The sequence below is a fragment of the Canis lupus genome, chromosome 10 (assembly GCF_003254725.2).
Source record: "Canis lupus dingo isolate Sandy chromosome 10, ASM325472v2, whole genome shotgun sequence".
In the NCBI taxonomy this organism is placed as follows: Eukaryota; Metazoa; Chordata; class Mammalia; order Carnivora; family Canidae; genus Canis; species Canis lupus.
Genome location: NC_064252.1, coordinates 25,017,684 through 25,044,910, shown reverse-complemented (window position 1 = coordinate 25,044,910; position 27,227 = coordinate 25,017,684). Strand labels below are relative to the sequence as shown.

The following is a 27,227-nucleotide window of genomic DNA, read 5'->3' as shown; positions in this document are numbered from 1 at the left end:
AAAATTTTCTATTTTTGTTTAGCCAAAATATCTTTATCATCATTCTCAATTCTTGATAATGGCTATGCCAAGGAAACTATCCTAGATTCATTTTAGTCATCAACATTAATGTATCACTCCCCTTTCTTCTGACTTTCAGTGTTGCAGATTAAAAACAAACAAGGAGCACCTGGGTGGCTCAGTCAGTTAAGCGTCTGCCTTCAACTCAGGTCATGATCCCGGGGTTTTGGGATCCAGGCCAGTGTCAAGTTCCCTGCTCAGTGGGGAACCTGCTTCTCCCTCTGCCTCTCCCCCACTTGAGCTTGTGCTCATGCGCTTGCTCTCTTCCTCCTTCCCAAATAAATAAAATATTTAAAACAAATGAAAACAAACAAAAACAGTAATTACCATTCCTTATGGGAAATCTCTTTTTGTTTTGACTACTTTAAGATTTCTTTTCCTTTGGGGGGGTGCACCTGGGTAGCTTAGTCGGTTGGGCATCCAACTCTTGATTTTGACTCAAGTCCTGATCTCAGGGCCCTAAGATGGAGCCTCACCTTGGACTCAGTGCTCAGTGAGGAGTCTCCTTAAGACTCTGTCTCTCGGGCAGCCCCGGTGGCGCAGCGGTTTAGCGCCGCCTGCAGCCCGGGGCGTGATCCTGGAGACCCTGGATCGAGTCCCACGTCAGGCTGTCTGCATGGAGCCTGCTTCTCCCTCTGCCTCTCTGCCTCTCACTCCCTCTCTGCATCTCTATGAATAAATAAATAAAATCTTTAAAAAAAAATTAAAAAAAAAAAAAAAAAACTCTGTCTCTCTCCACCTCCCCCCCCCCCGCACCTCTCCCCCCACCACTTACTCAGCCTTGCACTCTCTAAAAAGTGAATAATCTTTTAAAAACGATTTCTTTTCCTTTGGTATTTTTTCGTTTTATTATGTGTCTAAGAATAGATTTATTTTTACATGGTCATTATGATACCTTCCCCTTCCTGAATCTGTTATTCATGTCTTCATTGGTTCTAGGAAATTCTCAGACATTGGTATAGATATTGGCTCTCCTACATGCTCTCTATTTGCTCCTTCAACAGTTTCAGGTAGATGTGTGTTAGACCTTTCTGTTTCCAGTAAGCTAGCTTTCATGTTTACATTTGTCTTGTCTCTCTGTTATATTCTAGGGGATTGGGTAGGTCTGTCTTCAGGAAGCCAGTTTCCCTTCAGTTGTCTAATCTGCTTCTTCAGCCATCTACTGAGTGATTGAGTTCAGAAGTTGTTTTTTCTTTCCTTCTGGTTTCTTTCAAATTGGCATAGTTCTTTTCAATTGTCTACTGTTGCTTATTCAACTTTGTAGTCCTGTTCTTTATCCCTTTAAACATTTTGTAATAGCTATCCTGTATCTAATCATTCCATTATCTGAAGTCCTGGAAAATCTAAATTTGATATATGTTGTTCTTGCTGACTCTCACATACAGTGACCTACCTTGTGTGCTTGACGACCTTTGGTTGAGAGCTCATATTTTATTTGCTTGATGTTATTTTTTTTGGAAATCATGCCAGCCCATATTTGGGGGAAATTTCCTCTAGAAGTTGTTTGAATATACTTTTGCCAGAAGTAAGTGGTCTTAATAACCTGGGACTCTTGTATCCCCTATGAGAATCTTTGGCTCATTATCCCCCCATTTTTGCTGTAGGACCTCAGGGCAACCTCTCCTTTTTTATATATACTGTACCATTACCTTATCACTACCGTCAGCTCTAGTTTCAGTTATGGGGTGCCTTTTTCAAGAGAGAGAAAAGCCTTTAAGAGATCTCTTACATTATGTAATGTCAACTTTTTGTAAAATATTTTTTTTTAAGATTTTATTTATTTATTCATATGAAAGACACACAGAGAGAGGCAGAGGGAGAAGCAGGCCCCATGCAGGGAGCCCAATGTGGGACTCGATCCCCGGTCTCCAGGATCACGGCCTGAGCCAAAGGCAGGCGCCAAACCGCTAAGCCACCCAGGGATCCCCTGTAAAATATATTTTTATTCAGGGTCTGTTTTCTAACAAGAAATGTATTCTATCATTTTGCCAGAAACAAAAACCACATCCATTCTTCAGAGTTGCCGTTATTAAATATATATATATATAACCATTGAACCATTATTTTACTATGTGCCAAGTTGTGTGTTTATTTATATATAAATAAGATGTGCCCCTGTCTTCAAGGACATAAATAAATAATTTCAATATAACATGACAAGTAAAGAACAAAAGAGAGATAAACCCAAAGTTTTCTTCTTTCCCCATATGTATTTTGATGGGGAGCAAAAATAGAAGTGATATTCTAAAGTTAAATGGTTAAGAGTAATTGTATTTGAATAAGGCCCTGAATACCAAATATATAGGATTTTTATTTATTTATTTTTTTAAAGAGCTTGCTTTTTTTTTTTTTTAATTTTTTATTTATTTATGATAGTCACAGAGAAAGAGAGAGAGAGAGAGGCAGAGACACAGGCAGAGGGAGAAGCAGGCTCCATGCACTGGGAGCCCGACGTGGGATTCGATCCCGGGTCTCCAGGATCGCGCCCTGGGCCAAAGGCAGGCGCCAAACCGCTGCGCCACCCAGGGATCCCAGGATTTTTAAACATAATAGTGATAATGGTACCATTTATGATGTGCTGTTTACATGTAGTAATTCATACCTAAGCAGCGTGGTTCCTGTGCCCATGTACTACTTGCAGTGACCACTTTCTTGAGTCCATGTGAATTCATTTGAAAAATTGAGATGCTATTTCTTGTAAGAAGGAACCAAACAAGATTAGTCTCTTTTAAATTAGTTTTTCAAATATATATATAAAATAAAAGACACAAAGAGTTTAAATTAGAAAAAACAAGTGACAACCATAAGGTCACCTACTTTAACATATCATACTTTTGTTGCAGGATGGAGAAATGGTGCTGCTGGATGGAGGTTGTGAGTCTTCTTGCTATGTGAGTGACATAACCCGTACCTGGCCTGTCAATGGCAGGTAGGATTTCTACATATCCCACTGCTTCTTAGGAGTATGAGTTGGAATATGGGTGTATTAGCAATAAATGACTAAACAAATATACAAGTCCCCTCTAGCTCAGGTTAACTGCCTTTGCAAAGCTCCTGATTACTCTCTAAGACTGTTTTATTTATTTATTTATTTATTTATTTATTTATTTATTTATTTATTTAGATTTATTTATTTATTCATGATAGAGAAAGAGAGGCAGAGACACAGGCAGAGGGAGAAGCAGGCTCCATGCCGGGAGCCTGACGCAGGACTCGATCCCGGGACTCGAGGATCGTGCCCTGGGCCAAAGGCAGGCGCTAAACTGCTGAGCCACCCAGGGATCCCCTCTAAGACTGTTTTATTCATCATATCATAGGATCAGGCATTTAGATACACCTCGTTAACACACATTCACATTTGATTTTTTTTTTTTAATTTTTATTTATTTATGATAGTCACACAGAGAGAGAGAGGCAGAGACATAGGCAGAGGGAGAAGCAGGCTCTATGCACTGGGAGCCCGATGTGGGATTCGATCCCGGGTCTCCAGGATCGTGCCCTGGGCCAAAGGCAGGCACTAAACCGCTGCGCCACCCAGGGATCCCACATTCACATTTGAAAAAAATAAATTTGAGGGGTACCTGGCTGGCTCAGTCAGTGGAGGACATGACTTGAGCTTCAGTTGTACTTCGTATTCAAGCCCCACATTAGGTGTAGAGATTACTTAAAAATAAAGCTTTCAAAAAGACAAATAAATAAAGTTGAAGTATTTATTATTTTCTGATTACAAAAGTAATTCCAGTATTCAGTTAAAAAAAATTACTAGGCATGAAAAAATCAGAAAATTATCCATAATCAAGAAAAATGCAGTCAATAAAAGCAGATCCTGAATAATCCTGATATTTCAATTAGGAGACAAGGACTTTATGTTTTCTTTTTAAGATTTTATTTATTTGAGAGAGAGAGAGAGCATTAGCCAGGGGGGTCAAGAGGGAACCCAGGACCCTGGGATCATGATCTGAGCCAAAGGCAGACTGAGCCACCCGGTGCCCCCAGACAAGGACTTTAAAGCAGCTATTACAGATATGTTCACAGAGTTAAAGGAACATATATAAGTACAGTGAGTGAACAGATGGAGAGTCCCAGTAAGAAATAAGAAACTAAAAAATAAGAACCAGAGGGGTGTGTGGGTGGCTCAGTTCCTTGGGCATCTGACTTCAGCTCAGGTCATGATCCTGGAGTCCTGGGATAGTGCCCCACATCAGGCTTGGTGGAGAGCCTGCTTCTCCCTCTGTGCCCTACCCCACTCATGCTCTTCTCTCTCATACTCTATCTCTCAAATAAATAAATCTTAAAAAAAAAAAGAAAAAAGAACAGAGATTCTGGGGAGATGGTAGCAAAAGCATAGTTGTTCAGTCTCTCCAAATTGTCAAATAATAATAGAGCTACTAGGTAACAAAACAAAACACTGGGTGTTAGGATATCACTTAAATCCTAAATACAAACAGTTATGAACACACTCTACACAACTACAAGGCCTAGATGGTATCAGTGTCTGTGTGGAAGGAAGAAGAACAAAACAGTAGTAGTAGAGGTAGAGGAAGCTACCTGACATACCTGAGAATAAAGGTATTTGTAAATAACCAGCAACTATTCGCTGGAAAGGATGGTGAGCCAATTTGAGAACAGAAACTGAAAATGGGAAAATTTTGCCACTCCAAAGTCCTGAGGAAGTGTGAGGGTGCTGTGCTCCCTTCTCACACTAAGAAACTGCTGGAAGTAGAATCGAAATTAAAGAGGTTGGGGACAAGAAAGAGGAAGGAATGAAATACCCAAATCAAAAAGGGGGAGAGGACATAAAATGAGCACTGGGTGTTATACTATATGTTGGCAAATTGAATTTAAATAAAATATTAAAAAATAAAAATCAATCAAAGAGGGAGAGAGTAATTGAAAGCAAGCTGCCATATTGTTTACCCCTACACAAGAACAACAGAAGTGTGAGCTCTGTGATGTTAAAATCTTTCCTAAATCCTACCTCATTCTAAAAGTTAAGGAAAATTAATTTCACATAAAATAAGCAATAAAAACGTATCTTGGTTAACCTCATACAAGGTTAATTAAGGGCAGAAAAGGAATGAAGAGCATGTAACATCCCTACTGATAATAGGAAATGGGAACATACCGGAAAGACGTGGCTATAAAAGAAACCAAAGCAGTGGCCTACTATTTTAAAGCAAGCCAGAGTTTTTTAAGCACATCATTCAAGACATGAAAGAACAACACAAATCAAAATTGGAAAAATCTCAGAAACAAAGTAACAACACTCAGGAAAGAAATGGAAATAAAATAAAAAAGCACACCAGAAAAAAGACCGGATTGAAAGATACACACTAGCAATGAAGTACAGTAAAGTAAAGCCTTAACAACAAATAGAAAGGATGAAAGGGAAGAAAACTTTAAAAATCAAAATGAAATACAGAGAAAAAATCACAGGGAATATGGCAAGTATTTAAAATAGGCAAAGAAGTTAGAACATACATGTAAAGGAAGCTCTGAAGAAGAAAATGAAAGCAAGGGAAGAGAACCAATCCTAAAAACTACAATTCGATAAAATTTTCCTTAAATGAAAAAAATTTTGAAACTACTTTTGAAAGAGCACATCATTTACCTGAGAATATCAGCCCAGAAAAAGCAACACAAAGACCTAGTCTAGTGAAATTCTGAACCTACAAGAAAAAGAAAAATTCCTTTGGGGTCCAGAAAAAAAGAACACATAATTTATAAAAGAAAGGAAATTAGATTATCATCAGACTTTTTTTTTTAAGATTTTATTTTATTTATTCATGAGAGAGACAGAGCGAGAGAGAGAGAGGCAGAGACACAGGCAGAGGGAGAAGCAGGCTCCATGCAGGGAGCCTGACATGGGACTCAATCCCAGGTCTCCAGGATTATGCCCTGGGCTGCAGGCGGCGCTAAACCGCTGTGCCACCAGGGCTGTCCTATCATCAGACTTTTCAAAAGCAATGTTTTATACAATTATAAAATAGAGTAATATATTGAGATACTCAACAAAAGCTTAAGCCAAAGATTTTATATACAACAAAAGCAACTTTTAGCTGTAAAGGGCACAGATTGTTCTGAAGGAACTTAAGAATTACTCCCATGAGGAATCTGCTAGTGCTGTGTGATCCAATATGAAAACCAGTCACTAGTCCCATGGGATGACTTACATTTAAATTAATATTAATCAAATTTACATTAGTTTTTCACTTGAACTGGCCACATTTCAAGTGCTCAGCAGTCATATGTGACTAGTGGGTACCATATTGGACAACAAACACACAGGACAACACATCAGCACAGGAAGGTTTACTAGTTAGTGCTGTGCTAGAGCATGAGCTTCAGATGACCAAAGTGACTAGAGACATTGAGCTAAACATGAGAAACAGTTGACTATAGAATTAAGACTAAATGAAGCTAAGAGGAAGACATCATTGTAGTAATTGAGAATGGATGGAGCATATTAAAAAAAAAAACTATTTTCAGCGCTTCGATTTGTTATATTTGTATTGGTATTCTGAGACTGGTGTGTGTGTCTGTGATAGGGGATTAAAACAAAAAAGATAGAGGGGCACTTGGTTGGCTCAGTCAGAAGAGCATGCAACTCTTGATCTCAGGGTCGTGAGTTCAAGCCCATGTTGAGTGTAGAGATCATTTACATAAATAAATAAGCAAACTGTAAAAACAAATAATAAAACAAAAGAAAGGGCAGCCCCAGTGGCTCAGCGGTTTGGTGCCTGCTTTCGGCTCGGGGTGTGATCCTGGAGACCCGGGATCGAGTCCCATGTCAGGCTCCCTGCATGGAGCCTGCTTCTCCCTCTGCCTGTGTCTTTGCCCACCCCCACCCCCCATGAATAAATAAAATATTTTTAAAAATAAATAAATAAAAATAAAACAAAAGAAGATCATTTTAATGCTGCCCCCTTGTGTCCTTGAGGACCACGATGCATAATATGGAAGAAAAAAGGCAAATGAAATATGGAGAGGTTATGTAAAAGCTCTATAGTCTCAAATTTTATTTATTCATGAAAGACACAGAGAGAGAGGCAGAAACATAGGCAGAGAGAGAAACAGGCTCCATCCAGGAAGCCTGATGTGGGACTCTATCCTGGGACTCTGGGATCACTCCCTGAGCCAAAAACAGATGTTTAGCCGCTGAGCCACCCAGGCATCCCAGTAGTCTCAACTTTTAATTGATACCAATATGAACTCAAATGATTTTTTTTCTTTATATATTTTTCCCCTTCCCTGTTTGTCCACTGAAAAGGCTAGAAACTATGATCAACTTAGTAGCAGTGAGTATCGCTAGTGCCTTGATTATGATCTTGAAACATAATTTTTCACTAAAATAAATGAGAGTGGGCTGACTCCGGATCTGGATCAGGAAATTTATAAGATGAAGCCTGGAACATCTTAGAATACCAGATAACAAGGAAATGAGCAAAAAACCAATGGGGTCGTGTCAAAAAGACTCAGGAATGAACTTGAAGAAGTCCCACAGGTCAAAGATAGGAAACTTTGAGCTTCAATAATGGTAATAACTTCATTCCATCAAATACGTTCAAATTCATGAGTTCATAATGATAATTTTTTTCATAATAATTTTTTAAAAATCGTTCATCTTCGGAGGATGATGGGAATCAATTCATTATATTGGAAAGTGGTAAATTAAAGAATGAAATATTCATCCTACTTTTTATTTTATTTTTTTTAAGATTTTATTTATTTATTCATGAGAATACACAGAGAGAGAGGCAGAGACACAGGCAGAGGGAGAAGCAGGCTCCATGCAGGGAGCCCGACCCAGGACTGCCCTCATCCTACCTTTCATACATAAACTCTGACACTGGATAACCAAATAGAGTAAATGTCTCTTTAAAAATACTCCATGAGGGGTGCCTGGGTGGCTCAGTCACTTAAGCATTTATCTGCCTTCGCTCAGGTCATGATCTCGAGGTCCTGGGATTGAGCCCCGCATTGGTCTCCCTGCTCAGTGAAGAGTCTGCTTCTCCCTCTTCTTCCCCCTGCTTGTTTTCTCTCTCTCTCTCTCTCTCTCTCTTGCTGTCTCTTCTTACCCCCCTCAAATAAATAAATAAAATGTTTTTTAAAAATTCCATGAAATGGGGGCACATAGTTGGCTCAGTTGGTTAAGCGCCAAGCCTTGCATCAGGCTCCCTGCTCAACAGGGAGCCTGCTTCTCCTTCTCCCTCTACCTGCCCCTCTCCCTGCATGTGCTCTCTTTCTCTGTAAAATAAATAAATAAAATCTTTTTAAAAATTTTTCCAAAAAAAAATTTTCCATGAAATGAATGAAAAAGAAATTATAGAATGCAAATTATTGCCATTTTGCAACACCCATTAATGTATAAGCACTTAGGGCAGCCCGGGTGGCTCAGTGGTTTAGCGCCGCCTTCAGCCCAGGGCATGATCCTGGAGACCCTGGATCGAGCCCCACATTGGTCTCCCTGCATGGAGCCTGCTTCTCCCTCTGCCTGTGTCCCTGCCTCTCTTTCTCTCTCTGTCTCTCATGAATGAATGAATGAATGAATGAATGAATGAATAAATAAATAAATAAATAAATAAATAAATAAATAATCAATCTTTTGAAAATAAACTGTATTAAAAAAGTTATTTTAAAAAATGTATAGGCACTTAAGGATCCATGGCTACTAAGATCACAAAGAGAGACTATCAGATATTATGTGCCTCCTATAATTTTGCCAAGTACTACATATAGCCAACCTTGCCAAAGGGATTGAACCTGAGTCTGATTCATTCTTGGGATCCAACTGCCAAATTGTAAGAAATAAAAAAGGCTGGGGATTTACCCCAAAGATACAGATGCAATGAAACGCCGGGACACCTGCACCCCAATGTTTATAGCAGCAATGTCCACAATAGCCAAACTGTGGAAGGAGCCTTGGTGTCCATCGAAAGATGAATGGAGTGCTCGCTTCGGCAGCACATATACTAAAATTGGAACGAAAGATGAATGGAGGGATCCCTGGGTGGCGCAGCGGTTTGGCGCCTGCCTTTGGCCCAGGGCGCGATCCTGGAGACCCGGGATCGAATCCCACGTCGGGCTCCCGGTGCATGGAGCCTGCTTCTCCCTCTGCCTGTGTCTCTGCCTCATTCTCTCTCTCTCTCTGTGACTATCACAAATAAATAAAAATTAAAAAAAAAAAAAAGAAAGATGAATGGATAAAGAAGATGTGTTTTATGTATACAATGGAATATTACTCAGCCATTAGAAACAACAAATACCCACCATTTGCTTCAATGTGGATGGAACTGGAGGGTATTATGCTGAGTGAAGTAAGTCCATCGGAGAAGGACAAACATTATATGTTCTCATTCATTTGGGGAATATAAATAATAGTGAAAGGGAATAGAAGGGAAGGAAGAAGAAATGGGTAGGAAATAGCAGAAAGGGAGACAGAACATAAAGACTCCTAACTCTGGGAAATGAACTAGGGGTGGTGGAAGGGGAGGAGGGCGGGGGGTGGGGGTGAATGGGTGACGGGCACTGAGGGAAGCACTTGACAGGATGAGCACTGGGTGTTATTCTGTATGTTGGTAAATTGAACACCAATAAAAAATTTATTAAAAAAAAAGAAATAAAAAAGGCAAAGTAATATGTTGAACTGCACCAAGGGGATGTGTATTTGTCAGCTCAGGTTACCATAACAAAATACAACAGACTGGGTGGCTTAAACAACAGAAGTTTATTTCTCACAGTTTTGAAGGCTGGAAAGTCCAAGATCAAGGTACTAGCAAGGTAGGTTTCCTCCAGAGGCCTCTTCTCTTGACCTCTAAGCAGTTGCCATCTTGCTGTGGACTCACGTGACCTCTTCCACACGAAGAGCCAGAGAAAGTAAGCTGTGGTGTCTCTTATAAAGACACTAATTCTAGCAGAATAGGGCTCCACTCTTACGACCTCATGTAACCTTAGTTACTTCTTTTGGAGGCCTTGTCTCCAAATACAGCCACACTAACAGGACTTCAACATATGAATTTTGAGGGGACATTTAGAACAGATCTGTTAAAATTATTTTTTTTAAATATTTTTATATAGTCAGCTTTTTTTGAATTCCAAATATTTTTTTAGGATGGAGTCTTAGAACAGAATTACAAACTCAAATTTTATGAGTATCATTATTGTATTTTTTTAAGTTATATGTGGATTTTTTTTTTTAAGATTTTATTTATTTATTCACGACAGACAGAGAAAGAGAGGCAGAGACACAGGCAGAGGGAAAAGCAGGCTCCATGCAGGGAGCCTGACATGGGACTCAATCCCGAGTCTCCAGGATCAGGCCCTGGGCTGAAGGCAGCGCTAAACTGCTGAGCCACCCGGGCTGACCCGTGAGTATCATTATTAAGGCCTTTCATTTAGTTGGCTATACTAATTTACACTGCCATCAACAGTGTAGAAAATACATATCATATTCCATGCCAGCTTAATTTTTTCTCATTTTTCCCCATGATGGCTAAAGAAATTATTATTCTAAGGACACCTAGAAACTACAAGTTAAAAAAGGAAAGAAAGAAACTACAAGTTACTAGTAGCCAAAGTATCTACTAGTTTATCTTCTGATATCTGCTTTACCTACAGGAAGTGCATCCCTTTGTTTTGTTTTGTTTTTATGGTAAAAAATATATATATATTAAGGATCAAGGATGAGCCTGGTCTGGCCCTCCGATTGCATCCATGGCTGGGTGGTGCATCTGCTAGCCTCACCTCATGTGTATCTGCTGATCGTTTGAAAGAGAGGCTGTTGATGCCCCAGCTCGAAGAGTTATTGTTTGGGATGCCTGGATGGCTCAGCGTTTTGAGTGTCTGCCTTTGACTCAGGGCCTGATTCTGGAGTTCAGGGATCAAGTCCCACATCAGGCTCCCTCCATGGAGCCTGCTTCTTCCTCTGCCTATGTCTCTGCCTCTCTCTTTCTGTGTCTCGAATGAATGAATGAATGAATGAATGAATGAAATCTTTTTTTTCTTTTAAAGAGTTATTGCTCTTCCTGTTGAGCATTGAGGGCACTATTAAGGTCTTGTCTGTACTGATACATTGGTACTGATTAAGTATCAACAATGCCCCCTTATTAGCACCTTGGAGTTTTTCTAATCAAACTTAGAAGCAAACTTCCTGCAATATGAGATTATTCCAAATGTGAGTGATTTGGCTTTTCTCTCCCCAGGTTCACAGCACCTCAGGCAGAACTCTATGAAGCTGTTCTAGAGATACAGAGAGATTGTCTGACCCTCTGCTCCCCTGGGACAAGCTTGGAGAACATTTACAGCTTGATGCTGACACTGATAGCACAGAAGCTTAAGGAGTTGGGAATCGTGAAGAACATTAAGGGAAATAATGCCTTCAAGGTACTACCCCTCTTGTGACCCTGGCTCTCAAATATACCTGATGTGCTGCTGAGTTTTTTGTTTTTTGTTTTTTGTTTTTTATTTATTTATGATAGTCACAGAGAGAGAGAGAGAGAGAGAGAGAGGCAGAGACATAGGCAGAGGGAGAAGCAGGCTCCATGCACCGGGAGCCCGACGTGGGATTTGATCCCGGGTCTCCAGGATCGCGCCCTGGGCCAAAGGCAGGCGCTAAACTGCTGCGCCACCAAGGGATCCCTGCTGCTGAGTTTTTACCCTATTAGAGGCTGCCTTCTGTCGGTGAAGTGTCTGCCTTCTGCTCAGGTCATGATCCCAGAGTCCTGGGATCGGGTCCCACATTGGGCTCCCTGCTCCAAGGAGTTGGCTTCTCCCTCTACCCCGCCCCCCTGCTTGTGATCTCTTTCTTTCTCATGCTCTCTCTCTCTCTCAAATAAAATCTATTTTCAAAAAAGAAAGAAAGAAAACTAATTAGATTTAGAAATAGTCTTTGTGATTCCTCATCTATAAGAGGGATTTGGAGTTAACACGTATTAAAACAAAAGGTGTCAGTACTTACTTCTCCCAGAAGATGGCAGCACATTCTAGTCATTGCATCCTGTGTAAGTAGCTCAATTGGTAGTAGAAAACATAAAATGAAGTCTGGTGCAGACAGGGTGAAAAAGGACACAAAAAGGAAAAGAGGTTAACTCTCAATCCCTTTGTGGCGATTTTGAAAAGGTAGAAGTTCACGGGGGAGGGTGTTTGTTGCTTCAGTGACATCGGTGAGAATAACAGTATCCCCAAGGGCCACGTCTTTAGTGAATTTCATCTGCATCTAGAATGTAATAATATTTAGTAAAAATGTAAAACCTTAGCTTTAAATTAAGATGCCAGGTGGCCATGCCAAATAGACCATTAAGCCATCTCATCTCCAAGTTTAGGCTGCCAGAGTTTCTTTTATTGGTAGGAAAGACACTATAAATTCCTCCTGCTGGAGCCAACAAATCTAATTAACAGATAGGAATATCCAAGCCGGTAAATGCCTAATAATTACTGTGTTAATTTGATGTTCTGTGCCTACTCCACAAGTTGCTGTGAGATACTCAGGGTCTCCAGAGCCAGCTTTCTGAGAAAGACTTGTGAACACTGAAAAGAGAACTATTCTAACATAATCATCCTCCCCCCCACCCCCGAGAAAAGAGGTTTTCATTTGCCATAGTCATTACTGGGGTTACCCAAGTCAACATGGATGTCGTGTATTAAGTAGTGGAAAAGGAGGATCCCTGGGTGGCGCAGCGGTTTGGCGCCTGCCTTTGGCCCAGGGCGCGATCCTGGAGACCCGGGATCGAATCCCACGTCAGGCTCCCGGTGCATGGAGCCTGCTTCTCCCTCTGCCTGTGTCTCTGCCTCTCTCTCTCTCTCTCTCTCTCTCTCTGTGACTATCCTAAATAAATAAATAAAATATTAAAAAAAAAAAAAAGAAAGTAGTGGAAAAGGAGATCTGGATTAGTTCAAAGGCCATCAGTAGAATTGCATTCAGAAGGTAGCAGTGGATCAAGTCTCTGGAGCATTAGCCCGCGGGTGGTTTCTTTTTTTTTGTTTTTTTTTTTTTTAATTTTTTTTTTTTATTTATTTATGATAGTCACACAGAGAGAGAGAGAGAGGCAGAGACATAGGCAGAGGGAGAAGCAGGCTCCATGCACCGGGAGCCCGATGTGGGATTCGATCCCGGGTCTCCAGGATCGCACCCTGGGCCAAAGGCAGGCGCTAAACCGCTGCACCACCCAGGGATCCCCTGCGGGTAGTTTCAATGGAAGCAACAGAACTATGGGGAGGTTGACACATATCTCACTGCCTTATACATACCCTGCTTTCCCCTTACGGGGTCATTGCTGCTCTAATAACACTGTGGTGATTATCTTTTCCAGGCTGCTCGGAAATACTGCCCTCATCATGTTGGCCACTACCTCGGGATGGATGTCCATGACACTCCAGACATGCCCCGTTCCCTCCCTCTACAGCCTGGTATGGTAATCACAGTGGAGCCAGGTAAGGGTGGGTGCTAGCAGGCTCTGATCCCTTGAGACACATAATAGTATCAGAGAGAAAGGTAAATGTTGTTCATTTTTACCTGAATTGACATAATTAAATTAGAAGAGACAGGAAAATAGATCTCTTTAGTGTAGATGGGAACTTTGAGATTTTTTTTCTTGAGCTTTCTTATTTAACATCACACAGTTTGCTTAATTTGACTTCTCCAATAAACAACAGATGGAGAATACTTTCTTTAAGTAGATATTAAGAAATAAATCTTTTTTTAAACCCTGCCTTTGCCAGGGCCAGTTTATACTAGTCAGTGCAGTGATGGGCTGCTCATGCCTCCTCCAGGTGTTTCCCTACAGAAAGCCGGTCAGGCTCAGCACGTTTGCAGTTGCATCCCCTCTGCAGACTACACTAAACTGCCCACATTACTCTCCTTAGGACCTAAGTCCTTTTTACTGAGCTTCAGAGGAAGCTGGCCATCTAATGGGTCCCCAGCTTGATGATCCTGGCCAGTGGGCAGAATTCAGCAGAGAAGTGATGGTCACAGTGTAGTATAAGGATTGATGTTACAGGAGTGATTTTAAAAACTCTGTTTTTGTCAAGAAAATGGATTTCAGCTGTAGATTTCAAGTATTTACACCTCTAAAGTATATAAATTATAGCTGGGACCTGACTTTATACTACCCAAGTCCTACATTGTGGCCTTATATACTTATTCATTCTAATCTCGTTGGTACACGGGTGCTTCCCTAAGGTTTAATTACATATTCCTTCACTGATCTTTTTCTTTTTATCACAAGGCAGCATCTGTGTGAGTATAGTGGAGGAAGTTTCCAGTTTTTGTTTTGTTTTTTTTCCAGTTTCTTAAATATGGAAAGACCTGTTCTTATCTGACTTCATGATTAGAAAGTGGGCTCTTAGAATCTTCCAAATGTTTGTTAAAGTCTTCCTGTTTCTCTCTTACACTATATCCTGTACATCAGGTTTATTTGAGTATTTCTACAACTTGTTGTTATTCAGGCAAAGTAGGTTTTTTCAACATATTTTTAAGTGTTTTGTGTCCCTATTTTAGCAAAGTTCCCTTTTCCCAAGGGATGATTAGGCAGAGAAAGAATACATTTATATAATCTGCTGGTTCCCAGTATATGTTGACATACTCATAAGTAACCTTAGTAGTTGGTATACAAAACAACTATAGTAATAGTTCTAGCAATGACACCCAACATGTATTGATCATTATGTGCCCCCATACTTCTATATATACTATCTCATTTAGTATCCACAATTCTAGGCAGATACTCTTATGATCCCAGTTTTACAAGACCAGTTGTAGCACAGAAGGTTAACTTGCTTGTCCCAGATCATCCAGGTACTGCCTATTAAGAACAGAATGTTCTGTTTTCTACTTTTCAGGGATCTATATCCCAGAAGATGACAGAGATGCCCCAGAGAAGTTTCGTGGTCTTGGTGTACGAATTGAAGATGATGTAGTGGTGACTCAAGATTCACCTCTCATCCTTTCTGCAGATTGCCCCAAAGAGATGAATGACATCGAACAGATATGCAACAGGGCCTCTTGACCCTCGCTTCAGCTCACGTGCATCTCAGGTTTAGAGGGGGTGTAGATCCGCATCTGTGCACATGTGCTGGCTGAGCGTCTCTGTGTGTATGTTTCTACACATGTTCCGTTTAGGAATTATGGCAATTGTATGAATGTAAAAAAATGTATATGTGACCTTTCTTTGTTTTAAGTAGCTAGAAATCTGGAAAATTGAATTTTTGAATGATATGTTACTACAACTTTAGTAACATTAACTCTGTACAATTAATGACCAAGGCAGGTTTAATTTTTAAATGTACAGAACTATCATGGTTATGTATGTCCATGCATTCCAGTTAACACAAATATACAGAAAATTTTCTCCTTTTCTCTAACTCTTTCCCTTTCTATGCTTTTGCTGAGATCTACCTAATATCGTAAGCTGTTTATGATGCTTATATTTTGAGCTAACCACCACTGTCTGCCTATACTAAAAGCCACCTGTCAGTGATTGTGGGTGGCCAGTACACATCTTCCATAACTCCTGTCCATCTCTTCCAGATACTACATATCTACTGGAGCCATATGAGCCCTTGTCACTGGTGTCCTGCAATCCCACCATTCAGCTCCAATCCAGATTCTGCGAACCCTATTAAAACAGTTTTGAGTTTTCCTTGCTGTTTCATTGCCGATGGCCTGGAAAGTGTTTAGATTCTTGATGAGGGAAAAAATGGAAGAGAAAGAAAAACATACATATGTCTGCTACAGAACTGTACCTCTGTCCATCCATTCTCAATCTGAAGAAAATTCCTTTCCCAGGCATCCACGGTATCTTTATAGATTCATAGGATACTGATCCTCATAACACACTCTTGAACCTGCTGCCCTGGCAAAGGGTAGATCCTCCCCTTACCCTGTTGAAGCCAGAGGAATGACACCAGTTTTCAGAGAGCTGCTCCTGTTGCATTCTGCAGTGTCATCTAGTGCAAAATATGGAACTCACCCAGTACCCATAAACATCCTATGATCCTTTTATTTCTCTGATATTAGCACTGGAAGGGCAGTAGGAAAGAGTCCTATTTCCCTCAACACAGCATTGGCTGCATTCATACAAGAACTCAGTTTGCAGAGTGAACAGGACTAGATTATTGCAAATGGTTTATTCAGAAGCTTCTGTCATAGAACTAATATGTTCACCTCCATTAAACCTGGATATAGGCCAAAGATGTATAAAACATGTTGATAGAGCATAAATTTGAGATATTTTAAGAAAGAAACAAGGTAGATTAACACTCTCTTGCAGTGCTAGAGGTTTGCCTATCTTATGAGGGAAACCTAAGGTACAGAGCCAAAAGCAGACAAGCAGCAACTTCATCAGGAGACAAAGATAATGCTATAAATCAGAGTGATATAGATGCTGTCCTGCCAGTGCTCAGCCTTGAATGCTCTGGCTTTGCTAAACAGCTGTGGGAATGGATGGCCACACAGCTGGACAGCCACAATCCCTGGGCCTGTCCTCCCCACGTCCCTCCAACTTCTCGGTCCTATGTTCCTTTCTAAAAGGGTACTGAAGACAGATCCACAACTCTAGCTTCTCACCGTCTGGGCTTCTATGGCCCCAACAACCCTTTCCTTGAATTGAGTTTCCTTAGTTCATTTACAATCCTGGAATAAGGAATTTCCTTTTCTTCCTATAAATTATTTTCAGTGGTCTTCAACTTTCTAGCTAAAAGCCTAGGTGGCTTTTATGTATAGCAGCACATCTGGACATGAAACAGACTTCTGGTTAGATTCTAATCAAGTTCTGCAGGTGTTGTGAGCCCTGCTTAGAATGGCTATGCAGAATTCTTCTGGTGATTTTTAATCCCTGACCCAAGCACGTTGTCCTTTGAGTCAGTAGCTAAGCATTGAATCAGAGTATCAGAACCATTGAGAGATGGCATAGTGTTTGAGGGCTGTCTGACATATTCAGGATTTGTTGAGCACATGTGGTGCACAGTGCAGGAATCTCATTCATTTTTAGCCATACTACAGACAAGCCCCGCATTTCCTCCAAGTCTAAGCATAATAAATACTTCATATATACACCAGGCTCTCCTAATGAAAACCTGGATTTTCAGAAGTCCTTCAAATGTTACACTGGAGTTTTTCTTCCTCAGTTAAAGAGAGATGGTTGGGTCATTAATAATGCCATCTAAGTGAAGGAAGCATGTCTCGATAGCCTCTGTCGCTTACTTTTGTGCGTTTGCCTCAAGAATTGCTGTTTTTCCGTAGATCAGGAAACAGACCGTGTTTTCTATTTGAAATGCAGTAGTAGCAATTGCTGGAATAGAAACCTTTCCCTCCCCACAGCCATGGTATCCACACTAGGAAGGTACTTCTGGTGGCTGAAAGTTCTCTCTGGGTCTTCTTTCAAAACACCATTATTTTTTCACCAATCTTGTAAGGTCAGAAAGGGAAAGTTCCTACCATAGACATGATGTCTTAATTTGAGATGAAGATCCATAAAATAAGAAAATCCCAGATGAAGACATTGTTACTCATTAAGATAGAAAAATTGGGCTGTGTTACATTTTTCAAAGCCAGCCCTCATATGTGACACAGAAGTGCTGCCTCTTCTCCTGTGTCTGTGTCAGAGCTCACAAGTACTGCACAGGGACTACCCCACTAAGCCAGCTGTTGACCTCAGGCTCCTTTGTAACCTGTGTCTCCAATAACTGCTACCAGTAGAACAAAACTGGGATTTGAGTTTGACCCTGTCTGCCATCCCTCAGCTGGTATATGAGCAATGAGAATAAAGCTCATTTATGTGTGTGTATTAGAAACAAAGTAAGGGCCCAGGATAGTGGCAGCATAAAGGAAATAAAAAAATAAAGGTTAATTTTTTTTAAATTTTAGTTTCCTGAGGTGGGATCTGTAGCCTAAAACATAAGCTGGTCAGGTTTAAGTTTTCATCCTGGGAAAATATACTTGAAGCTGAGGTTTAATGTTCCTAATATAACGAGAAGGTGAATACATCGTTAAATGCTAACATTTAATCAGAGCAGAAATCCATTGTCACAAAGCACATGGGTCCTCCTGGCTGCTCTTCATTGTACCACTGCCTGTGTGTCCCTGAGGAACTTGGTGCGAGCATCAGTACTGCTCAGATCAGGGGTCCCGGCTGGAAGCAAGGTTTCATGAGGATATGAGAGAACTGCAGTGTTTGTTAGCATTTCTTAATGCTTTGTATGACCTTTGTGCAATTATAGAAAGTTCAGTTTGGACAAAACGCTGTTACTTTTTTAAGGCTCTATCCCCTGAAAATAGGTATGTCATTCCCCAACAGGGGAAAAGCATTTATTACTGTCATTTTAAAAATAAGCAATAAAACAATATAAAAGTGTATGGGGGTGTGTTATTTTCAAATCTAGACTTTACAGCTTTAAATGTGAGAATATTTAGTTTTACAAAATATTTTTTACAGAGGTGGGCCTGGCTGGCTCAGCCAGAGAGCATGCAACTCTTAATCTCGAGGTTGTGAATTCTAACCCCATGTGGGGGGTAGAGATTAATAAACAAATTTTTAAAAATATTTTTTTTTAGGGACGCCTAGGTGGCTCAGCGGTTGAGCGTCTGCCTTCGGCCCAGGGCGTGGTTCTAGAGTCCCGGGATGGAGTTCTGCCTCGGGCTCCCTAGAAACAGGAGGAGCCCGCTTCTCCTCCCTCTGCTTATGTCTCTGCCTTTCTCTGTGTCTCTCATGAATAAATAAATAGAATCTTTTAAAAAGTGTATATATATTTTATATATATATATATATTATATTATATAGAGTATTAACTGCTGTCACAAAATCCTGTTTCAAACTTAAGATGATCCTGTCAGTCATGGCTGGGGGCGAGGGGAATGAATTCAATCTGGCCCATTAGAAGATTGGTTTAATGGTCTAATGTATAACATGGTAACTATAGTTGATAATACTCTGTTGTATAATAGAAATTTGCTAGAAGAGTAGAATTTAAATGTTCTTATAAAAAGGGAAAATATTTGAGTTGATAGATGTGTTATATAAGTAGATGGTGGGACACCGTTTCACAATGTGTATGTGTATCAAATCCTCATGATGTACGCTTTAAATATACAGTTTTTCAATTACTTTAGTCAAGAGAGCAAAAGGGAAAAGGTTGACTCCATAAAACTAACCCACAGGTCTCCAGACAGCCCCATACCACTCAAGATCATAAACTTTGGCCATGAGCATTTTATTAAGGATAAATTTTGTAGGGAAGTAGGATCAATTTGCAAAATTGTAAATTTGTTAACTTTCTCAGTTAACCATATAAACAGCCATAAGTGTGGTCATTTTTTGCCTAATAGGAATCCTCATTAAAATCTGAGGCTTTCTGGGGGCACCTGACTAGTCGCTTGGTAGAGCATGTGACTCTTGATCTCAAGGTTGTAAGTTTGAGCCCCATGTTGGGTGTTGAGATCACTTAAAAATAAAATCTTTTAAAAATTGAGGGAGGGAGCACAAATGAGGGGAGGGGCAGAGGGAGAAGAAGAAGCAGACTTCTTGCCAAGCAGGGAGCCCTAAGTAGGGCTCCATTCCAAGACCCTGAGATCATGACCTGAGCTGAAGGCAGACATTTAAACTGAGCCATAGGGATCCCTGAGTGGTGCAGCGGTTTGGCGCCTGCCTTTGGCCCAGGGCGCGATCCTGGAGACCAGGGATCAAATCCCACGTTGGGCTCCCAGTGCATGGAGCCTGCTTCTCCCTCTGCCTGTGTCTCTGCCTCTCTGTGTGTGTGTGTGTGTGTGACTATCATAAATAAATAAAAATTTTAAAAAACTGAGCCATAGAGGCTCCCCTAAAACTAAAATCTTTAACATCTGAGGCTTTCTCTAAGGTGTGCCTTCCAAAATTTTTCACATCCTGGCACAAATAAAAAGATAGGGTTTTTTGTATGGCACAACGGAATAAACTTGAGAGGACTAAGGAATGTATACATATGACCTAGAGAAAAAAATTCATTCCATATCCTTTATATAATTAGATGAAAATAACATGTACAAAGTTTTATAGAAGGTTTTAAATTTGTATAACACTTGTAAGAAATTATTTTCAGAATGTCAATAGACTTAGCCTACTTGTGGGAACATGACTTTTTTTGTATAACAGGCTGAAACCCTATACACAATTCGTGATGCATCATTCTTCATAATCACCATCTACAAGAAATTTGTACAAATAGCTGACAAAAATTTGAAGCCATTTTTATGATCGTTTAAAAATTTATGATTGAAAAAAATTAAAAAATAAAAATTTATGATTGAACTGATGAATGGATAAACAAGATGTGATATGTCCATACAGTGAAATATTCAGCCATAAAAAAATGAATTACCAATACCTGCTACAACACAGATGAGTCTTGAAAATGTACTAAGTGAAAGAAGCCAGACTCAAAAGACATAATATATGACTCCCTTTATATAAAATGTCCAGAATAGGCAAATCCATGGAGATTAGAAAGTAGAATAGTAGTTGCAAGATCTGAGGATAGAGGGAAGTGGAGAGTGATGGCTAACAGGGTTTCCTTTTTAGGTGATGAAAATATTCTGGATAGAAGGTGGTGGCAGCTGCACAACTGTGAACATACTTAAAAACCTCTGAAAAGCATCTTGCGGTATTTGGTATTTGGATTAAATCTCAATAATTTATGATTGAAATTAAATTTAAAGAATCTAACTCCTTGGGCAGTTGGGTGGCTTAGTTGGTTAAGGGTCTGCCTTAAGCTCGGGTGGTGATCCCAGGGTCCTGGGATCAAGCACCACATGGCATTGGGCTGCTCAGTGGGGAGCCTTCTCCCTCTCCCTCTGCCCCTCCCCCAGGTTGTGCTCATACTCTTGTCAAATAAATCTAAAAAATTTTAATCTATCTACTTTCATTGACAAATGTGAAATTTTTTATAATGTGGATTTCTAATCAAATTGGAATCATAAAATATTTGAAGATGATAGAGCTATAATTCACAGAATGTGAACATGCGTTGAAATCACATAAAATACTTGAAGATGATAGAGCTATAATTCACAGAATGTGAACATGCGTTTTTAGAACACTGCTCCCAGCATTGACCACAAAGGTCAAAAGTATTCCATGTATGTGAAGCAGAAAGCCCGGCTGTCTGGAGTTACACCTGCAAGGAGCCCTGGCCATCTTCAGCTCCTGTGACGCCCATGGCTAGCAGCACCTCAGGTCCCTGAAACACCAGATGCTACATCAACACCATGGCTCCCTTGTCTTTGATGAGCAACGGCACGCTCAGCAGCTGCTGCCCTGAGTGGATGACCAGGTGGTAGCACCTCTCCTTGGCCACATTTCGGGGAATCCAGGACTTCTGGTGATACAGTGACGGGTAAGGGAGCTCTAGCTGCTCCAAGTTCCACCCATCTGGCAGCCATCCCAAGGACAGTGGGGATCAGTATTTCCCAGCACACTGATTTCAAGGCACATTGCTCAGGTTATTTAATTGTAAAATATAGAATGATACTGAGTGGAGCTTACTTGCACATAAGAATTTGTGGTACTGTGTAAATATTGGTTCAGATTTCCACCAATTTGTAAAGCCTAGTGGTTCTGGATACTTGCTGCAAAATGCTGCCTATCTTTTCCTAAAAAAGTTGAGACTGAGAAGCCTGCAATGATATATCAAAAGTGTTTTTTTACAATAGTCATCTTGAAAATGTTATTTAATATTTCACTGCTCGGTATTTGGCTATGCTGTCTACGTGTTACACAGATTAAAGTCTCTATAGAAAAAAAAAAAAGTCTCTAATAGGGGCACCTGGCTGGCTCAGTCAGTAGAGCATGCTACTCTTGATCTCAAAATCGTGACTTTGAGTCTCATTCTGGATGTACAGTTTACTTAAATAAAAATTAAAAATAGGGATCCCTGGGTGGCGCAGCGGTTTAGCGCCTGCCTTTGGCCCAGGGCGCGATCCTGGAGACCCGGGATCGAATCCCACGTCGGGCTCCCGGTGCATGGAGCCTGCTTCTCCCTCTGCCTGTGTCTCTGCCTCTCTCTCTATCATAAATAAATAAAAATTTTTAAAAAATTAAAAATAAATCTCTAATAAACTATAGCCAACCCCTGCAGTAATTATAATCTGGGCAGTGGACTATATATGTGAATGATTCTATTTTGCAATAGGGATTGCTATGCAGGAGAATTGTACTTGACATCACATAAATACAACAGGCATAGAGTCTACCTGCAGAAGCCTGAAAGAGTATGCTCTTGTCAAAAATACAAGAATATGGTGGTTCCTCAAAAAATTAAACAGTTAACCTTTTGATCTAGCAATTACACTTCTGAGTATGTACTCAAAAGAACTGAAAGCAGGAATTTAAACATTTGTATATCCATGTTTAGCAGCGTTATTCACAATAGGCAAATGATGGAAATAACCCAAATATCCATCAATGGATGAATGGATAAACAAAATGTGATATATACCTATAATGGAACACTACTCAACTTTTTAAAAGTGTAATTGAGGGATCCCTGGGTGGCTCAGTGGTTTAGCGCCTGCCTTTGGCCCAGGGCATGATCCTGAAGACCCGGGATCCAGTCCGGCATCGGGCTCCTGGCATGGAGCCTGCTTCTCCCTCTGCCTGTGTCTCTGCCTCTCTCTCTTTCTCTCTCTCTCTCTCTCTCTCTCTGTGTGTGTGTGCCTCTCATGAATAAATAAATAAAATCTTTAAAAATAAATAAATAAAAATGTAATTGATACATGCTACAACATGGATGAACCTTTAAAACATTTGTGCTAAGTGAAATAAGCCAGATTTAAAAAGGACCAATACTGGGGCACCTGGCTTGCTCAGTCTGTGGAGCATTTGACTCTTGATCTCAGGATTGTAAGTTCAGGCCCCATGTTCAGTGGAGAGACTACTTTTATTTTTTTTTTTTAAATTTTTATTTATTTATGATAGTCACAGAGAGAGAGAGAGAGAGAGAGAGAGGCAGAGACACAGGCAGAGGAAGAAGCAGGCTCCATGCACCGGGAGCCCGACGTGGGATTCGATCCCGGGTCTCCAGGATCGCGCCCTGGGCCAAAGACAGGCGCTAAACCGCTGCGCCACCCAGGGATCCCGAGAGACTACTTTTAAAAAAATCTTTTAAAAAAAGGGACAATATCAATTCCACTTATATGCAATACCTAGAATAGTCAAATTCACAGAGTCAGAAAGTAGAATGATGGTTGCCAGGGTCTTGGGGGAGAGAGGAATGCAAAGTTATTATCTAATGGGGAGAGAGTCTGGTAAGGGAAGATGACAAAGTTCTGGAGATAGATGGTGGTGATGGTTGTACAACAATGCAAATACACTTAAAGTCACTGAACTTTACACTTAAAGATGTTTAAAATGGTAAATCGTACATTTTATCACAATTTTTTTTTAACTAGAAAAAGAACTCTATTAGCATATGGGCAAGGGGAAGAGGCAACCTAAAGGGAGACTGAGAATTTAAGCATTTAAATGCTTCATGAATTTGTGTGTCATCCTTGCACAGGGGCTGTGCCAATCTTCTCTGTATCATTCCAATTTTAGTGTACTGTGCTGCTGAAATGAGGACTAGTATTTAAGTAATTAAAATAAGAACTATTAAAATGCTAAATCAGTATCACCCAGTAACTGGAGCTTGTAATCTCTTGGTCTGAGTGATAATCAAACTAGTCTGAAGGGTCATGTGTATCCTGAGATACCTATTTTTAAAAAGTTATACCCAGGTGAGAGTTAGCAGGAAATGGTGTCAAAAGAAAGTGGTTGAAAGGGCAGGGCTGTTTTGAGCGGAGAAGAGAAAGGTAAGGGGAACATGATGGCTAGCTCCGAACATCCGAAAAGCCGTCATGTAGAACATTTCATTTGATGTTGCTCCATTCCGCAGAACCGGCGCTGGTGGGCGGCACCTTCTCAGATCAGAACCGTAGACGGAAAAGGGCTGGCAGCGGCTGGGTCCGGGCCCCTGCGGACGGAGCGACCCGCCGGACCACGCGGCGGCGCCGACCGGCAGGGGGCCAGAGGGGCGTCCCCGCCGCGGCATCGGCCACCTCCCAGGGCGGGCGGGCCGGGTCCCCGCCCCACGCCCGCCCCGCCCCAGCCCTCCACCCTGCTCACCCCGCCCGGGCCCTTTCCCCGGGAAATCGGCTGGCCCCGCCCCCTCGGTTCTCGGGGAACGCATCCGGTCCCCCAGCGCTCCCCGCCGCCCCGCCGCCGCTCCCCGGCCCGCCCCAGCCCTGCGGCCGCCCCTGCCCCCGCGCCCCCTCCGCGGCCACAGCCGCCAGGGTCTCCCGCGGGCTCACCGCGGGGCCGCCGGGCACTGCTCGGAAGGCGCCCGGGTGACCACGACGGCAGCACGCTCGGCCTCTGCGTCCGAGGGACGGGTGTCCCCAGAACCCGGTCGGGGAAACGCAAGGTGCTCCCAAGGCTCCAGACAAACGGCAGGACCGGGCTCGGCTGTCACCCGAGCTCACCGGGCGGGAGGCCGGACGCGAGGCATCCCAGCCCCCCGGAGCTCGGGGCCCCTGCGCTCACCCGGGGCCCGCCCGCCCCCTGCCCGCGGAGCCCACAGCCCCGGCGCGGCTGCTGCGGGGGGCCCGGGACGCCCCGGAATGCGGAGGGGCGGGGAGGAAATACCCGGCCTCCCTCCAGGCCACCCGCCCTCCTCCCCCCTCCCCCCTCCCTCCGCTCCTCCTCCCTGCCCCCTCTTCCTCCCCTCCCCCTCTTCCCTCCACTCTTCTCCCCTCCCTCCTCCCTCCTCCCTCCACTCCCCCTCTCTTCCTCTGCCTTCTCTATCCCCCTTCCCTTCTCTCCTCCCCTCCACCCTCCTTCCCACCCCTCCTCTCCCCCTCTCCTCCACTCTCTTCCCCTCCCCTCTCCCTTCCCCTCCCTTGACCTCCCCTTCCCTCTTTTCCTCTCTCCTCTCTCCCCCTCCTCTTCCCCTTCCCCTCCCCTCTCCTCCCCCTCCCCCACCTCTCCTTCCCTTCCTCCTCCCATCTGCCCCTCACCTCCCACCAGTGCCTCCCACTGGCTGACCAGAAGCTGACACTGACCTCCAGGTGAGCCTTGCCCCCAACCCATGACCTGAAACAGGCCTGAAAGGGCAAGGAACATATCTGAAGGCCTATGGACTTTGTCATTTTACGAATACACAATAAAGTTACACAATGTATAAACCCTCTTCCAACAAAATCCGAATCTCTTTTTTAAGGAGGGGGTGCAGAGAGACCAGAGTATAAATCTGAAAATCTGATACAGAAGAAGATAAAGTTTCATACCATTCAAACTGAAATCTAACTTGTAAAAATTGACAGCTTTTCTGCCATTTTATTGTTTTATGTCAAGTTGCTAATTGATGCAACACATCTTGTAAAGGCTAACTTGCAAAAGGTCATACTGAAAACAGAGTAAGTTTTCTTTTTTTCTTCTGGGAATATTCATAACAGCTTTATTTGTAATAGCCCAAAGCTGGAAACAATCAGAATGTCCATGGACAGACAGGTGAGTGTACTAACATGTAAGCATACAGCCATACAACGAAATGCAATTCAGTGGCAAAAGTGGATGAGTTGTTGATGAACACTACAGGGGAGGTAAGTCTCAGGAGGATTATGCTGCCTGAAAGAAGTCAGACCAAAGGAAGAGTATATACATACTGTATGGTTCCATCTATATAAATCCCTAAAAATGCAAGTTAATCTAAAATGACCAAAGCAGCTTGAGTGGTCACCTGGAACCAAGTAGAAGGTGAAGAGCCATGAGAGGGAGAGAATCACAAAGGGCATGAAGAAATTATTGAGGGTAATGCACATGTTCATTATCTATTTTTTCCCCTCACAACATTGTCTTTCCTAGATAAGATTAAGCTTAGTGGCAAATTTTAATAGAGTAGAAAGCCTTCCTTATGTATCAGCTATACTTAAAGTTTATCTTTTTTTTTTTTTTAAGATTTTATTTATTCATGACAGACACAGAGAGAGAGGCAGAGACACAGGCAGAAGGAGAAGCCGACTCCATGCGGGGAACCCAATGTGGTGCTAAACCGCTGAGCCACCCAGGGATCCCCAAAATTTATCTTTCTGAAGAGAGAAGGTCCAAGACTAATGTGTCCTGAAATGAGAAATTTAAGAAATTGTGGGACGCCTGGGTGGCTCAGCAGTTAAGCATCTGCCTTTGGCTCTGGGTGTGATCCTGGGGTCCTGGGATCGAGTCCCGCATCAGGCTCCCCGCAGGGAGCCTGCTTCTCCCTCTGCCTATGTCTCTGCCTCTCTCTCTCTCTGTCTCTCATGAATAAATAAATAAAATCTTTTAAAAACAAGAAATTGGAAAAACTGCTAGTTTATTCAAGTTGTTTCACCTGGTGGTTACAGCTTGTAAAGTTATTTATTGGTTTGAGAGTGATTGGTGGTGATAAGAGTTTTCCAAAATAATAAGTCACAAGCTATTTGGCCTTTAAAAGAATAGCATACTCCTAAAAATACCAGTTTTTATCTCTTAAGAATCGGTCAAATATAAAAACATGTTTTACATTATATGTTTGCCTATCTAGTTTATTTCTCATAAGTTTTTTTTTAAGATTTATTTATTTATTTTAGTGAGAGAACATGAGCAGGAGGGGCAGAGGAGGAGAGGGGAGAGAATCTCAAACAGACTCCCTGCTGAGCATAGAGCCCAACATGGGGCTCAGGCCCTTGATCCTAAGATCAGGACGGGACCTGAAACCAAAAGTCAGACACTTAACCAACTATACCACCCAGGTGTCCCTCTCATAATAGTTTTTGAAAACTATCGCCATAACAGGCTTTATCTCACAAAGGTATATGTGGTGAAGCATAGCTCTCAAACATCCATAACCAAGACATCTGTCACTAATACCTATTCATATACCTTCTCTCTGTCACCCGATCTGATCACCACCCTCAAGAAAATTGTCATTTCCACAACCACCAATTCCCAAACTGTTAGGTCTGTCGAACTTCAGTGCTCTTCCTACTCCATCCATTGCTTCCTACCCCACCACACACACACACACACACATACACACACACACACACACTTTGTTAAAAATTGGTACATGAAAAAAAAATTGGTACATGCATTAAGCAACCTTAAAGACTTTAAAGTCTGTCGTTCTAATATCAAGTAGCTCTTTAAAACTTT

General features: G+C 41.8%; 1 protein-coding gene and 1 non-coding gene across 4 annotated transcripts in view; one reads left to right on the top strand and one right to left on the bottom strand.

Annotated features, from left to right (window-relative positions):
* Positions 1 to 18,407, top strand: part of XPNPEP3 (X-prolyl aminopeptidase 3) — a 75,229-nt gene extending 56,822 nt beyond the window's left edge. For 2 of the 3 annotated variants that reach the window (XM_025458893.3, XM_049115811.1), the window contains 4 exons: positions 2,904 to 2,989; positions 11,262 to 11,442; positions 13,368 to 13,488; positions 14,896 to 18,407. In XM_025458893.3, the coding sequence (XP_025314678.1) occupies positions 2,904 to 2,989; positions 11,262 to 11,442; positions 13,368 to 13,488; positions 14,896 to 15,062 (555 nt within the window). In that variant the 3' untranslated portion in view covers positions 15,063 to 18,407. The remainder of the gene's footprint in view (positions 1 to 2,903; positions 2,990 to 11,261; positions 11,443 to 13,367; positions 13,489 to 14,895) is intronic. The other variant, XM_025458898.3, reaches the window with a different exon arrangement.
* Positions 18,408 to 23,535: 5,128 nt separating this feature from the next.
* On the bottom strand, positions 23,536 to 23,643 carry LOC112675794 (U6 spliceosomal RNA). Its single transcript, XR_003146069.1, has one exon. It is a non-coding gene; the product is annotated as a U6 spliceosomal RNA (small nuclear RNA).
* Between the last annotated feature and the right edge of the window lie 3,584 nt (positions 23,644 to 27,227).